At 45.8% G+C, this 15648-nt stretch overlaps 2 protein-coding genes and 1 pseudogene across 2 annotated transcripts; 2 read left to right on the forward strand and 1 right to left on the reverse strand.

Moving 5' to 3' along the window:
• Positions 1–2266: 2266 nt before the first annotated feature.
• LOC136523642 (protein POLLEN DEFECTIVE IN GUIDANCE 1-like) lies at positions 2267–3611 on the forward strand (annotated as a pseudogene).
• An 871-nt stretch (positions 3612–4482) lies between these two features.
• LOC136520688 (aspartic proteinase nepenthesin-1-like) lies at positions 4483–5931 on the forward strand. Its single transcript, XM_066514320.1, has one exon. It carries the CDS (start codon positions 4565–4567, stop codon positions 5921–5923), a length of 1359 nt encoding a protein of 452 aa, XP_066370417.1. The 5' UTR covers positions 4483–4564; the 3' UTR covers positions 5924–5931.
• An 829-nt stretch (positions 5932–6760) lies between these two features.
• On the reverse strand, positions 6761–13183 carry LOC136520626 (serine/threonine-protein phosphatase 7 long form homolog). Its single transcript, XM_066514201.1, has 4 exons — positions 13041–13183; positions 9342–9606; positions 7958–9262; positions 6761–7807 (listed from the first exon to the last, which is right to left on the reverse strand). The coding sequence occupies exons 2-4, from the start codon at positions 9588–9590 to the stop codon at positions 6977–6979; spliced, it is 2385 nt and encodes a 794-aa protein (XP_066370298.1). The 5' UTR covers positions 9591–9606; positions 13041–13183; the 3' UTR covers positions 6761–6976.
• Positions 13184–15648: the final 2465 nt, after the last annotated feature.

Here is a 15648-nt window from a genome sequence, read left to right on the forward strand (position 1 = left end):
CATTGAATCAAAACTTTTCTTAAAAAAGAAAGCATATCTCCATTAGAATTTAGAAAGATGTATGACAGAACCAGAGAAAGGAAAGGTGCGGCGGGATACACACGTAAAGGAAGGGTGCGACATATGGCATGGAACTGCTCACGAACAAGGAAGGCCGCGGGCCTGCTCATTTAAGATTTTTTTTTCTTTTTCTAGTTAAGTTAATTAATTAAAAATCTAAAAAATCAATGACTCAGATTTGTTCGAGATATTAACTCTTATTAAGTAAAGAAAGTACCGTAGCATTGCCCATTTTGTTTGGTTTTAAAAGTTTAATGTGTGATGTTGTCTAATATTGGATTTTGGGGATTTTCAAAATCAGCGCTTAGTTTTTTTTATAGATAGAGGCTCGACTCACAATTATCTCAACACTAATGAGTTGATAGTACTTTTTAGTGCTAAATCTCCATAACACTGTTTTAACATGCATGGTAAGTATTATTGCAACATCCTTTTGTCTACGGAATGGGAGGGAGGCGCTCCCTCACTCACACGCCAGGAGCGACTGTAGGACGTCGTCGTTGGCACGGATCAATCATCTTTACACGTGATTAGGTATACGGTTATTACTTATTATTGATTGGTTAGCACAAGCATATCATGGTGGTCTTTTGTCATTTTTTCATTTTTTATTTTTTTAGAAAATTTTGTCATTTTATCTAGTGGTCTGCACCTTTTTTAAAAAAGATTCAGTAACCTCTCTACCGGAAACAAGCTACATACCTGATCAACTCACGAAGTTACGATCCGTATCTCATCCATTTCAAGTCTCAGCTGCACATACAGGGGAGTACGTACGTACGCGTACGTACATATTCCTGCTGCTGATGTCCGAAAGCACGAGCAAATCATTTGCACCGTACACCAACTAACCGGCTCCAGCACGTCAACACGCAAGCACCGCTAGATCGGAGCATTTGACTAACCGTCTTCCTTGTCCCGCTCGCCGGCGGCAAATTATAAGGATTCCAGGTCATTTTATACGCCGTCGACGTCGTCGGCGGTCGCCCTCGGCGCGCAGCTGGCTGTCCGATGCCGCGGCCTAACGCACGGTCGGTGTCACCGAGTGCACCGGCGACTACAAAGCTCAGCTCGATCAGGATAACACGGTTGTTGAATTCTGTTATGGCTGCTTTCACAAAGAAAAAAGAGGGCAGCGAGGTGCATGTTTGTTGACCAGTGGCCGCTACACTGGTCTGGTTGGTCGTACGTGCAAGAGTATATGTGTTTTTGCACGGTTGTCAACGTGTCATTGACCCTCCTAGCTCGCAGAGAAATAACAAGGGGATAGATGAGCTCTTAATCTGTTTGCTTGCTGTTAAGTGGGAGGTGACCATCAGCCACACTAATAAAAAGACTTAATATACACCTCCCAAAGTTGCTATGACGACTATGAGTGTCTGTTAAGTGATCTTGACAGTGTGCCTATTGCCTAGCCACGAGGCTTGCATTATCATAAGGCCGACACTGAAGAACAAGAATCTTACTAGTAGATTCCTCTCTCCCTCTCTCTCTTTTTGTTAAATATGTTATGCCTCTTAAAAATACTTATCTCTTTGCAGTTTCAGATGGCACAGAAAATCCAGAGCTTTTTTCTCCGTGGAAAAAAAGAAAAGACGCACACAGAGCCCCGACCACATGATAGGCAAGACATCGAAATAAGACGCAGGTAAAAAACCCAATCGCTTCCCTAACAAGAAAAGCTTATCACACCATTCTTTCCTGCCTCAAAACCGATTGCATGATTGCATCTCACGCTGATTGCAGGAGCTAAAGCTACTCTGATCACTACAGGCTACAATTAGAGCCTGTTTGGCAGGGCTCTGGCTCCTATGAAAATGGCTCCGGCTCTGGCTCCTCTGGAGGAGCTGGAGTCGTTCTGAAAAACGTTTGGCAAAATGCCTCCTTCGCACTAGACGACGTGAACCCACAGCAAGGAGTCGCGCGAAGCTCGTTTTTTAGACTTCTCCTGCGTAGGCAAAAAATTGCTCCGGCTCTTGACTGGCTCCCCATGCGGAGCCCTTTCCAAAACAGGCGTTTGGCATAGCTTCTGCAAGAGCTGAAGCTGAAGCCCATGCAAGAGCCTGCCAAAGAGGCTCTTAGTTATCCCTAGAGGAAGAAAAATAGCCATCTGCAGAGAGGTGAGAAGAGCGTTGGTACCGGTGGTGGAGCTCGCCTACCCACCCTGGTTGACTCTGCTCTCTGCACCCCGGCCGGGCGGCCCCCCATGGATGCGATGATTTCCGGCCGGTGCGGACAAAGACGCCTCCCCCGCCAGGCGGTTGGTGAAAACAACAGTTTACTGGACGTTTTTGTCAAAAAAAGGAAAAAGGGAGTGGGTGAGGTGCCAGTGCTGCCGGTCTCCGTCAGCGTCAGGGTTTCCTTTTGGGATCGAGTCGTGCGTTTCAGGGTTGAAACCCAAAACAACCATGAGACGCCATTTCTGTAGATATCGTGCGAACCTTTTCTCCCCCGACTGAAGCAACAGTTGATGCACGAATTAAAAGTCATGACTTTGAGACAAAGCAAGGCTCAACACAGCACCGACCGATTGTGTTATTGGGATCTCGCTGATGCGGTTCATTTTGGAGGCGATAACCATTGTTTTTTTCTTTCTTTCTGGAATACGTAAAAGACTTGCGTATCATTGTATTAAGATCGAGAGAGGCGATAGCCGTTGTTGCATTTGTTACCCATTCATTTGTCTTGTTAGCTCAGGCGATCACCCTGTCAACATGTATTATTGCCCACAGCAATGCATTATTGGCTCTACTGGTATCAAACAATTTTGCTGAGATAAAAAAGTAATGTATTTCAGCGTGTTAGCGAAGAGAATCTTCATAATTTGGTATATACTATGACATCATTGAGCGATTTCACACATCACGGCCTTTCTGCTATTTGTTCTTGCTCAAAATGTCTTGGAAGCAGAGGGTCCATGGTTTGACAACTTTGTTCTTAATGCGTCATTGTTTTTTTTTTTGTGTGTGTGTGTGTGTGTGAAGTACTTATCGATGCTATCAAACATTCTTTCTTTGCAAAATTTAATGAGATAACTTATTCAGAGTTTTTGGAAGATCTTTGCAAGCAGGTCCTCCTTGGCCTTGGGGCACAGTTTCCCTGCTTTGATTGGTTGAGCATACTAAAAGTTTGTGGCATCGAAATTCAGTTGACTATAATTTGAATATCATCCATTAATGGCCATATTCTTTACAGATTTTGAATGACAAACTTGATGACCGTCAGAAAGGACCTAACATTCATCCCCCTTGCCCCAGCTTGTGTTGTAATTCGTGTATTGACCCCGGTATATGATACATTGATACCCTCCTTCCTGCGCCCTTTTATCTGGAGAAAGAATATTTTGGATTTTACTTTGGCCAGTTCTGACCTATTTTATGCTCTCCATATATTCAAGATAATCGTGGGATTGATACTGCGCTGCCTTGCAAATTGGTATGTAAAATCTACGGCTCACAAGAAAACAACATGTGGATTGTGTACATGACACCACAATTCTGGTGCTACGGTTACATCTCGGAGAAGACATTTTGCTGTGGTTCATGAAGTAACCTCCGTTTGTGCATAGCTCAGCTTCATCCTAAATTATCTGCTGTTACCTAACCAAGATGTTCTGATCTGTCATGTAGGACAGGTTTATACATTTCCTTTAGAAAAAAAAATAAACAAACTACTATGTCATATTTCGTGTTCCACAGCAGCTCGATAAGATTGTTCGCATTACGTCAAAAAAGAAGAAGAAAATAAGTAAGATCAATTACATATTTAGTATGGTACCTCTATAAAAAAATTTCAGCATATGATGATTGTATTTTTTTTCGCGACCATGCCATTGCACTTTTTTTTTTTCATATAATGATTGCATTTTGAAAGTAGAGAGAGTAAAAAGGTCTACTATAACTAGTTGGGCTATACCTATAAATACACTTACTTGGACATAAATTTTAAAAGATAGAAGCGCACTTATTTGGGACTGGAGGGAGCATGTCCATCCTGCCTTCTGCTGTGTTTACACTAGGCAGTCGAGGAGGGGTCAAACATACACGCTGGTGCCGTCCCCGGGTGTCTTCACCAGTTCTCACCTACGTCTTGCTTTGTCGCGCCGAGTGTACAAAATATTGAAGAAAAGGCTCTGTTCGACCCATATTCGTCTTCTTTTTTCAATCGGAATAATGTTTTTCTTTCACAACAATTCATCCGGAACAGTATTTTCAGCCAGTTTCAGCCAAGTTTCAGACCGGCGAACGGGGTAAAAGTGGAGTACATGCCAAAACGACGGCGTATACAATGTTCTTTTCTTTTGACAAAAACAATGCCACCGGCTTCTGCCAACAAGTGCTTCTCCTCCTCACTCCTCTGAAACTACTTTATCCAGTGCTTAATCCGATGCCAATTCCTAGCAGTAGTCTCTAATCGCCATGAGCCGCGTGCTTCAGGACGCATAAATATGCAGCGTAATCCCAGTGCAAAGCTCCTCCTGTGACCGACCCCATTACAAGCTAGCATGAAGAATCAGCTCGTGGTGTTGCTGGTACTACTGATCGCGCTCCCCGTGCGCGCGGTGCCTGCCTCCGGCGCCGTCGTCGTGGCGGCGCTGCTCACGCACGCCGACGCCGCCCGCGGCCTCGCGACGCCCGAGCTCGTGCGGCGAATGGCGCACCGCGCCAGGGCGCGCCGCCGGCTCCTGTCCGCCTCTTCGCACGACGAGCGACCCGCCGTGCGCGTGGGGCTCGGCGCCGGCGGCGGCGGGATCGTGACGAACGAGTACCTGGTGCGCCTGGCGGTCGGCACGCCGCCGCGGCCCGTGGCGCTGACGCTCGACACCGGCAGCGACCTCGTCTGGACGCAGTGCGCGCCCTGCCGCGACTGCTTCCACCAGGGCCTCCCGCTCCTGGACCCAGCGGCGTCCTCCACGTACGCCGCCCTCCCCTGCGGCGCGCCGCGGTGCCGCGCGCTACCGTTCACGTCATGCGGCGGCCGGAGCTGGGGCAGCAACCGGAGCTGCGCCTACGTCTACCACTACGGCGACAAGTCGGTCACCGCCGGCGAGATCGCCACCGACCGCTTCACCTTCGGCGGGGACAACGGCGGCGGCAATGGCGATGGCGACAGCCTCCCCACGCGGCGCCTGACCTTCGGCTGCGGCCACTTCAACAAGGGCGTGTTCCAGTCGAACGAGACCGGCATTGCCGGCTTCGGCAGGGGGAGGTGGTCGCTGCCCTCCCAGCTCAACGTCACCAGCTTCTCCTACTGCTTCACCTCCATGTTCGAGTCCAAGAGCAGCCTCGTCACTCTCGGCGGCGAGCCGGCCGAGCTCTACAGCCACGCGCACCTCAGCGGGGAGGTCCGGACCACCCCGCTCCTCAAGAACCCCTCGCAGCCGTCGCTCTACTTCCTCTCGCTCAAGGGCATATCCGTGGGCAAGACACGGCTGCCGGTCCCGGAGGCCAAGTTCCGGTCGACGATCATCGACTCGGGCGCCTCGATCACGACGCTCCCCGAGCAAGTGTACGAGGCCGTGAAGGCGGAGTTCGCGGCGCAGGTCGGGCTGCCGCCCAGCGGCGTGGAGGGGTCGGTGCTCGACCTCTGCTTCGCGCTCCCCGTGACGGCGCTCTGGCGCCGCCCCGCCGTCCCGTCGTTGACGCTGCACCTGGAGGGCGCCGATTGGGAGCTGCCGCGCGGCAACTACGTGTTCGAGGACCTCGGTGCGCGCGTCATGTGCGTCGTGCTGGACGCGGCGCCCGGGGAGCAGACCGTCATCGGCAACTTCCAGCAGCAGAACACGCACGTCGTGTACGACCTCGAGAACGACAGGCTGTCCTTCGCTCCGGCACGGTGCGACAGCCTTGTAGCTTCACTCTAGTCGCTACTCACTAGGTAGTGTTTGTACAAAGAAAAGGTAGATCTTTTTAGTACTAAAAATACTAGTAGGTGAAAAAAAAGTTTTTCACTGTGATGGTAGAAGTTGGAAAGCAACAGAGGAAATTTTGCATGCAATTTGTCACGCCTTCTTTCCAGATCACATAGCATCTTAAATTTGACCATATTTTAAAGAGTTTTCATGAAATCTTGCAACATGGTACTCCTCGGCTAGTAGCACCTTGCGAGCTGGTTTACACTGGATTTTTCTGTCTCGGCGTTCAGCCTGTCAACCATACATACAATTGACACCTGACAAAGCAGTTCCGGCTGATAGGAACGCTCCGGCTCGGAGCAGAAGCGTTTCGCTTTCAGGGCTTTGTCGGCAGGTGAATAAGACACCAATGAGGCTACGATCCATAGGCGGCCAAATGGCCAAACAGTTTGGTCAATGTTTGTGAACTAGTAGCTCGGCGCTTTTTCTTCTTCTTTTTGGCCAAACAGTTTTTGTCGATGGTCCCACAATATTCTTAACAAATCATTCAACATATTAAATGGGGTCATTGTCTTACCCATTATGTGTGAATGCGCATCTGACATATGGGTTCATGTGGTAGGAGTTTAGGGACGCTGACATGCCTGTTCAAGGCACCCTGGCAACCATGATTTGGGACACATGGGCATGTGGCAGCAGAAAGCACGATCGAGAGGATTACTGGATATGGCTTGAAGCAGCAAAGCCTGCACAAGGCCGGTCACTGCCACTGTAGCCATTCAGAAGTTACACGCATGGCATTTGGATTAATAATATACGTTAAACGGGCGAGGTTACAGAAGCCGGTCACAAATCACAGGCATGGCAATTGGAGCAACATAGGCGATGGTTTGATAGAGTTGAGAGAGACAACTGCCATCGGCACAACTGCACGAGGCAAACAATTTTACTGTAACAAGTTACAGAATCAACCCCATGCCACCAGCAACAAAAGAACTAACAATCTCATGTCAAATCTTAAAAAAAAATGCTTCTAATCCCTACATTAACTAACACAGATAATCACTGCTCGATTTGGATGGGATCAACAATGGCAGATGAAGGTGGGCAGGAAGAATAAACGCCATTGCAATTGTTGTTTTCCTCACCCGTATGCTCCACTATCATGACGCCATGCTCAGCTGTGCTAGGGTTTTCCTGATCCCCAGCCTCTCCAACTTCAAGGCTCTGCTGCACGGTACATGATTCAGTATCTAGAGCTACTAACCCTGGGTCGTCCTGTTCCTCCAGCATCAGTTCTGGAGGGCTTGGTGGGAGCACAAAGCTGGAACCATCACCCTCCTCACACTTAGGCTCCCCCATCAATATAGTCTGCTCCATTTCAGCGTGGTCTTCTAGATGTTGATCTTGATGGAGATCCTCATCCGATTGAGGAACAACCAAATCAGTCATGGGAGTGGCTGCATCACAAATCTCAGTGGCTGGTGCAGCTGAATCACAGTTTTCCTCCACACCCAGTGAAGGATTTTCAGGGAACACATTGTTGGAGAAGTCGTTTTCCTCTTCCATAGGCTCCAGGGCAAATGAAGCGCGCTCCACTGTGTTAAGTTCTTCATCTTCCTCTTGTTGCCCTTCTTGGTTGGTATCTATATTTTCTTGAGCTTCAAGCAAAAATTGAGGTGCCTGTTGACTTGCAGCTGCACCAACATGTGGACTAGTATCCGAATGAAAAGGTGGAACAGCTGAGTCACTATTATTCTGGATCTCACCAAGATCTTGCAAGACATCTTCAAAGCCATGCAGAAACTCAGCAACCAAGGCTTGAGTGGTTGTATCAGCTGTCGTTGTCATGGCTCTCTTGGCCTTCTTCACCATAACTTCCAGTTTATCAACCTACAACAGTTAGGGAATACTTCAAATTAAATACTGGTTCACTATATGCATAGTAATTTGATTGAACAAGCTGTGCCTGTACTCAAATCTTAAACAGCGCATGAAATTTATTTCCAGGAATGTGAACTAAATAAGAGATTAGTGTTTTACTGCTTTGCGGATTATTGGAGACTTGGCTTGGTACTGAAGATCTAAGGAATCATCAGTTGGAGCTGAAGGTCCCGCTTCAACGTCATCACTGGTTGCTGGGACAAGGTACCGCCGTGTTGCTCCTGAGTACCAGCGCAGATACTCCTCATAAGATGATGGATCATATTGCTCTGTATCTCGAAATATGCGCTGTCGTCGTGCTTCCCATTCCTGGATATACTCATGGTGTGTTTCTTCCCAGTTCTCTCGTTCTTTGCCACGTCTACTAATACGATGTAATGACTGTAGCGTAGGCCGAAAAGGTGGTGGAATGCATTGTCGAAGCCCGAATTGCCTCATCACTCGCTCAGGCAAATACATTTCAACTATAGGGAAGTTTATTAATGGAGCTTGTGTAAGCCACAGGTCCACGTCTCTTGTACAAAGTGGGGGTAAGGTTGAGGGCTCTATCTGCAGGTAGGGTTCCCACTTCACCTGATCAACTCGCTGAAGGTTCAGTTCATCTCTGTACTGCTTAAGGCAGCGAGTAGCATTCTCACTTTGTGTGCGTGCCCCCACCCAACGGAAGCCGATTGGAGGTAAGTCCTGTTCAATGCCTATCTCTGTGCATAAAGGAGACCTAACCAATGGTCTGCCAACATGAAAGCGCTCCCAACTCCAAAGCTGCAAGAGAAGCAATGAACCGCCAATATTCTTGATATTGTGGGAGGAGGCAACTGAGCAAAGAGATCGGTACAGGAATGCTAGAACTGCAGAACCCCAGCTGTATGTGCTAACACGTGAAAGATCAGCAATCAGAGGAAGATATATCAGACTCATCCTTCCTGTCCCATCTGGAAAGAGTACCCCGCATAAAAGGCTCAGTATATATGCTCGAACATGCCTTTCAACTGTCATATCATCCGCCTCCTCTGGTAATTCATAAAAGTTTTTCTTAAGCCATTTGTAATGCAGGAAGGACTTTCCAGGCATTGCTGGCCCCCTTGCATCCTGGCCTAAACAATCAAGGACCACTTGCGCATAATCATGATCAGTGGTAGAACAAACCGGACGACCATCAATAGGAAGAGCAAACAACATTGCGACATCTTGAAGTGTAACAGTTATCTCCCCAGAGGCCAAGTGGAAGCTATGGGTCTCTGGCCTCCAACGCTCAACAAGGGCAGTAATCAATGCTTTGTCCAACTGAGGCATCTTCTGGCAAATTTGTGCAAGCCCAAGCAAACCTGCATCTCTCAGATAAGGCCGATATCTCTCATGAAATTTCAAAGGCTTGTGATGACGTAACTTCAACTGCTCCACTGCCTGCAACGTTCAGATTCAGTGGAAATGTATCATGAAACTTATGATGAACTATGGAAAAAACCAATGTCATTAAACAAACCTGATCACCAAAAATCGCATCGGAACGATGGTTGATCTTAGGGTTGAGTAACGTGGAGGATACTTCTGATGGTCCTACATAGCAAGCTGGGGATTGTCTTGGAATCAACACAAGCTGATCTTCCCTGTCAGAGGTACTTGGTGAAGAAGGTGCAGAGGTTTCGAGATGATCCATATCTTTTTCTGCCACAGCAGCTCTTCCACGACCATGACCATGGCGACCACCTCCTCTTCTCTTTGTAGGAGACATCCCCCTTTACATAGCCCTGTGTTATCAACATCATGAATTAAGAAAGGAAGATGCCATAGATGATTGATGACTGACTGCTAAAATGCAAAGCTGTAAAACAGTTATTGAACATGACATGCTTAAAAGAACGGGACTAATCTTTTTTTTAGAAAATTGATTTTCTACAGTCCTAGGCCGTGTTTGGATCTGCAGTAGCAGTGCGGCAGCCATGCCATACCGCAGCCACAGTATCAGAATTGAGTGGCCAGTTCAAAACTCGCGGCGCATGCCTTGTATGGTGTTGCCTGAGCCATGCTCTATTTGGCACGATTCTCGCGGCCAGTGCTCGATAATCCGATTAAAAGCGGTCCCAAACACGGCCCTAGTCTTCTAGACCTAATATCCTAAAAATTGAAAAAAAGAACACTTTCCCCTCATGTTTCTCCACGTACATAGAACAAAAGAGAAATAAAAAAGCATCTGTGGAGCACCTTAGTGCAGCAATGTTATCTCAATGAATGAGATCCATGTGCTTCAGACATGTAAGGTGAATGTGTTAACCCCGACATCAGAAAGATAAATCAAACTGTGGACTGAAGTTCAGTCAGGAATTTGTGTATAGAAAGGAGCAAGAAAACATATGCACTTGATCAATAAAGCGCTCATCGCTTGTTCTTCTTGGAAGTTCAATCCCCTTGCAAGCAATGACAGCCCTTGTACCTTCCCTTTTCCATTCAGCCTACTTCTTAGCTTTATTCCATCAGTCTAAGGTGAAGTCCTTGACAAAGATCTTTCTATAAACAAGTACACCCTCCGTCCCAAAATAACTGTCGTTTTCGCTTCCCGAGAAAAAACTTTGACTAAGTATATATAAAAAAACATTAATATTTATGGTACAAAATGAATATCATTAGATAGATCATCGAATCTATTTTCATAATAATTTTATTTGGAGATACAAATGTTGCACGCATTTTTTACAAATACAGTTAAACTTGTGGCACCAAAACCAAAAGCGACAGTTGATTAGGGACGGAGGGAGTAGGAGTGAGTGTTTGTCTTTGATGAAATTTAGAGAGATAGGACAGTGTGGACTAAAAAAGAGATAACTGGGAGATGATTAAGAAAAGATACATATACATCCAAAGTAAAGGAATATATATATCATTCCTATATACATCATCCATCTATGAAAAACGCAAACAGAGTACGTTTTTGGTTTCCCCAAAGCCCCGAACAGATTGGATTGCTTCGGCTTCTTGATTTCTTATTGTCGAGACAGCCTGTCTGAATCCAAATCATTCGACTTCCGCTTTGCAGTGGTGAGGTCGTTGGTTCCTATGAACCAAGATGTTTTGTTGGCTTGTTGCCAGACCTTTCATGGGCCTACTCCTTGGATGGCACTATCCACTGGTATATTGTGAAAGTCTCAACAAAGATGAAAGGACCCCATGCCTTCTATCTCTCTTCAACGCTTCCACTAACCTTAGCCTCTGAATACTCTGCTTAATACGATCCCCCTCTCCAGCCAGGGAGGATTGAGTACAACATTGATTCCGGAAGATCTTTGTTCCTAGTATTTCAAAGCCTAACTAGGCACGAAGCAGTGAGTGCGATCTGCTTTCAAGAAATGTTGGAAAAGAGCCAGTAGCGCTATCAGTGAACAGAGTTGGTGTAAAATCCAGCTGAAGTACCATACAGCACCACAGGGCGAAGCATATTGAACTGCGAACATTCGCTCCACTTGAACATTGACTGATTCTTTGTTTTCAAGACTGTAATAGTAAGAAAACTGTAAATTATCTGCCATGGTATACCTCTGTTATAGCTTCAGTCTACCTTTTCTTATGGTCTCCAGTGTACTATTATCAACCCTACTAGGCAATATCTACCTTCACAAGCTCAATCAGGACTCAGGAGACATGAAGGATCTGGAAGAAGCATGAAATTTGGCTGCTCATAAGGTGACAACATGGGCAGAGGACAAAAGCAGGGTGCACCACTCTCAGCTGCTGATTCTAGGTTGATTGTATTTGGTTGGTAGAAAACCTACTTATCCAGGAACAGGTGACGGATCATAAAGGGCGCACATACTACGAAGAAATATGATATTCTCAAAACAGGGAAGGCTATGGATACACATGGGACACCTTCGTTTGAACATGGATTGTTCCATGAAGGAATCAATCTCTACAGGTCAACCTCACAAGATGAAATCCAGTGTTGAAAAAGAACCTTTCAAGTTAGGAATGAAGCTATAGACATGGATATATGTTAGTAAAAAAAGAGGAATTGAAGCCCAATCACAGTTGTGAGCACAGCTCTCTCGTCGTGCCCAGAAACTGCTTTGCAACTGAGAAATTATATCCCATCTATCACAATTCTATCAACTAATTGACAAAGCAATCATATGACTGTTTGAGAACAGTTCACTCTCAGATAAGAAAAAAGGCCAAATAGCATGCATACCACTCCCCCTGGCTGGGTTTACCCACCTATCATTATTTTTCTTCCCATTGCTAAATAGCACCTGTATCCGATGCCAATAGCTCCCTCTAGCACTCTGTTAAGTTGTCACGTGGTCTGCTTCTTTCACCATCTCCTGAGCCCCTACAACTACGAGCCCAGCTGTGCTTTCACCTTTACTCAGTGAACAGCAGAAGTTCAACAGGCAAAAAGAATGTTGTGAAAGTACCACCCCGACATGAACCCCAGACCCACACTCAAAAACAAGGCAGCAGGATGTTGTGAAAATAGGATACCCAAAGTAAAAGAGTAGAACACCCAGGAAAACAGATAGTTGAAGAAGTTCAGAATACTGTTCAAGAATCGAGATATTATCTTAGACACTGAATTCAAGAAAAGACCTAATGAACTCAGGTGCTACAAATCCAAACATCAATCCAATAAAACATAGAACAATTGCAGACATGTCTCCATGATGCAGGTGCCAGTGGTGGAGCCAGGATCTCTCAATTCGGTGTCCCAATTTCCAAAGCCAAAACAAAATGCTCAGTTCAAAAGAAAAAAGAAGTTCACAACATCGATAATGATTGAAATTGTTCAGGCATGCGTGAAATAATGGGAATAACAAAATATCCAATGAAATTACAATTTAATTTTAACATCATGATCCATTGCTTGGAAGGCTGATTATTATCACTATCCTTCGCTTGCAAAGGAACTGTCCCTCAACAAATGGGAAAAAGCAATTGTTCAAGTGTTGATCCCCATGTTATTTCTCAATTTATTCTTCATGTGTTCATTGAAGGAAATACTGTAAACAGTAGCGGCTAGTAGCGCTTACTGTTAGTACTAGCACAAGGGCAGACCCAGTAAAGGGACATGTACAACCGATAATTTTTGCAAAAAATTCGAAGCTAGTAGACATCAAATAGCCAAATAGATTTAAGTTAGGGTTTGGGTGCTCGGTTTCGCACAGCAGGAAGGGAAGAGAAGGGATGGGAATACCTGGTGGGTGCTCGTCGCCGGCGAAGATACCGACGAAGGCCTCGGCACCAGGCGTAGGGCGGCGGCGTAGGCGCCGTCGGCAGCTGTAGCCCGCTCAGTCGTCGGAGAAGAGAGAGGGGTGGGAGGTAGAGAGAGAGAGGCAGAAAGAGCGCACGCGGGGTGAACCGTGATGGGGGCATGCGACGTACAGCCCGGTCCGGGGTTCTTGGGCCCAGGGGAGCGTACCCGCACGGGCCTTCTCTTGGGCCGTTCCTTCTCTTGGGCCGTTCCTTTTTCACGTTTTTTTAATCAAAATTGTTTTCTTATTTATTTATTTATTTCTCTATCTTTTATTTATCTTCTTGATTCCGTTTATTCTCTCCATGGGACACTTCCAATAGCAGGTGGGATACTGGTTCCAAACAAGAAAACAATAATAATATTTACTTAATATATTGTAAATAAGTAAATGGAACAATTCTACACATTTTATTAAGGTTGAACAATTCTGAAGCTAGAAACCATTTACACTATAAACCTAGAGCAATTGCAAGAACTTGAACTTTTTTTTCTCGTAAAGCTATAACACTTTTCTCTTGAATTAGAAATAGTTTTTTCTTTGTGACAATTTCAAGTAAATGTAAATATTTTTGTCCTATACACGGAACAACAACCAGTGAACCAGGAATATTGTTCTACTCGAGAAAAAATGATCTAGGTGCTTCAACGAGGACTAGTGAAGAGTATCGACACTTTGATATCTCATGAATAGAATTAAGTCTTCCTAACGCTCTAGAGTAAGGTTAAAATCTAGGTCGCAAAACTCTTTTGTGTGTTAAAATAGTCAAAACCTTAGGCATATGGGTAAAGCGATATGTTTATATTAAAAAAAAGTTAGGCCCTGTTTGGATCCATGGGGCTAAAGTTTAGCCCACCTCTTTTAGTCACCTTTTAACCCTCATGGATCGAAATAGGATGGCTAAAAGTGAGGGCTAAACTTTAGCCCAGTGAAAACCCTAGTTTGGTTTTGGCTAATTGATAAAACCATTATGGACTAACCTTCTCTCTAAGTGTTGTGATTGAAGTAAGGTTGGTTCACATTGAAAGCATCTAGGCCCCTAGTTGGGTTTTGGTGATTAATGACAATATGTGATTACTATGACTAACATGTGTTTTACAGAAGTAATTAAGTTAGGTCATGATAATGACGATTAATTGGGCAATCATGGTTGTCATGCCCCTACGATGGAAATCGTTTTGGTTTTCAAAGGATGGACGACAAGGTTAAGGATGGACTAGTTCTAAGTGTCGTTTGGTGTTGAAGAGACACTTAGAGTAGTTTAGGACTTTGTTTTTCCTTTGGCCGTACTATTAAGGGGGTATGAACTAGTAGCTTGACCTAGGTGAGTCAAGCGGGTTAGGTGTGGTGCACACTTGTCAAATCTAGCACTAGGTAGCTCCAAAGTAGCCCTAAGATCAATTAGAGAAAACTTTATTCACATATGATTGCAAGTTAAAAGTGAATGGAGGGTCAAATATTGACCGAACGCTGGTTCCGGTGTGATCGGACGCTGGCGCAGAGTCCGATCAGTTCATTTGACCAAGGTGAAGTCATCTGGTTGCGATCGGACGCTGAGTGAAATGTGACCGGACACTGGGTGCTAGAGTCTGGTCAACTCCTATAAGGTTCTAGAGAGGGAGAATCCTGATCGAACGCGTCCGGTCAGTGCTGATCGGACGCAGGTCAGGTTTCGGTACTGACCAGATGCTGAGCAGCAAAGTGACCGGACGCTAGGGGCCAGAGTCCGGTCAACATCAGTAAGGTGCTAGAGAGCAGTTTTCGTGACCGGACGCGTCTGATCAGTGCTGACCGGACTCATGTTAGAGTCCGATCACCACTTAATGGCTCTATGGCGGGAAGAACCGATTGGAGCGTCCGGTCACCCCACAGAGTGCTGACTCAGGCACATAACGGTTCGTTTTGAATGAGGGGGTATAAATACTTTCTCTATTCATTTAAGGGAGTACTCTTGCCCATTTCAACAGCTGAGAAACACCCTTGAGAGTGCCAAGGAGAGCAAGAGCCTAGTGAGGTGATTGAGATTTGAGAATCCAAGATTAAGGCCTCATTAGTAAAAAAAGAGTAGCAAGTGTGCATCCACCCTTCTCATTAGGCTTGTTATGGTTAAGTGAGAGTTCTTGCTTGTTACTCTTGGTGATCGCCATCACCTAGATGGCTTGGTGGTGATTGGGAGTTTGGTGATCATTCAGCGGAGCTTGTGGATGACCCAACTCAAGTTGTGAGCGGTTGTGGGTGATTCACCGCGACGGAGTGTCAAAGAATCAACCCATAGAGAGCACTTGATCCTTGCACGAATCAAGGGGAGCTACACTCTTGCGCGGGTGCTCCAACAAGGACTAGTGGGGAGTGGCGACTCTCTGATGCCTCGGTAAAACATCGCTGCGTTCCTTCTCCTCTCTTTACTTTGAGCATTTACTTTTGAGCAATTCAATTCTTGTCTTTACATTCTTAGAATTGCCATGCTAGAGTAGGATTGGAGCTTAGGGTGCTAAACTTTTATGCGATAGATCATTAGAATTACATTCTAGGCACACGGGGTGAAGTAGG

Source organism: Miscanthus floridulus, chromosome 18 (genome assembly GCF_019320115.1).
Source record: "Miscanthus floridulus cultivar M001 chromosome 18, ASM1932011v1, whole genome shotgun sequence".
Classification (NCBI taxonomy): Eukaryota; Viridiplantae; Streptophyta; class Magnoliopsida; order Poales; family Poaceae; genus Miscanthus; species Miscanthus floridulus.

Bases quoted from the DNA above. Each gene is read 5' to 3' on its own strand.
- LOC136520626 (XM_066514201.1), bottom strand. From the start codon at position 9,590: ATGTCTCCTACAAAGAGAAGAGGAGGTGGTCGCCATGGTCATGGTCGT. The intron at 9,263-9,341 runs GTTTGTTTAATG...TGAACGTTGCAG, and splicing joins ATGCGATTTTTGGTGATCAG to GCAGTGGAGCAGTTGAAGTT. The intron at 7,808-7,957 runs GTAAAACACTAA...TAACTGTTGTAG, and splicing joins CTCCAATAATCCGCAAAGCA to GTTGATAAACTGGAAGTTAT.
- LOC136520688 (XM_066514320.1), top strand. From the start codon at position 4,565: ATGAAGAATCAGCTCGTGGTGTTGCTGGTACTACTGATCGCGCTCCCC.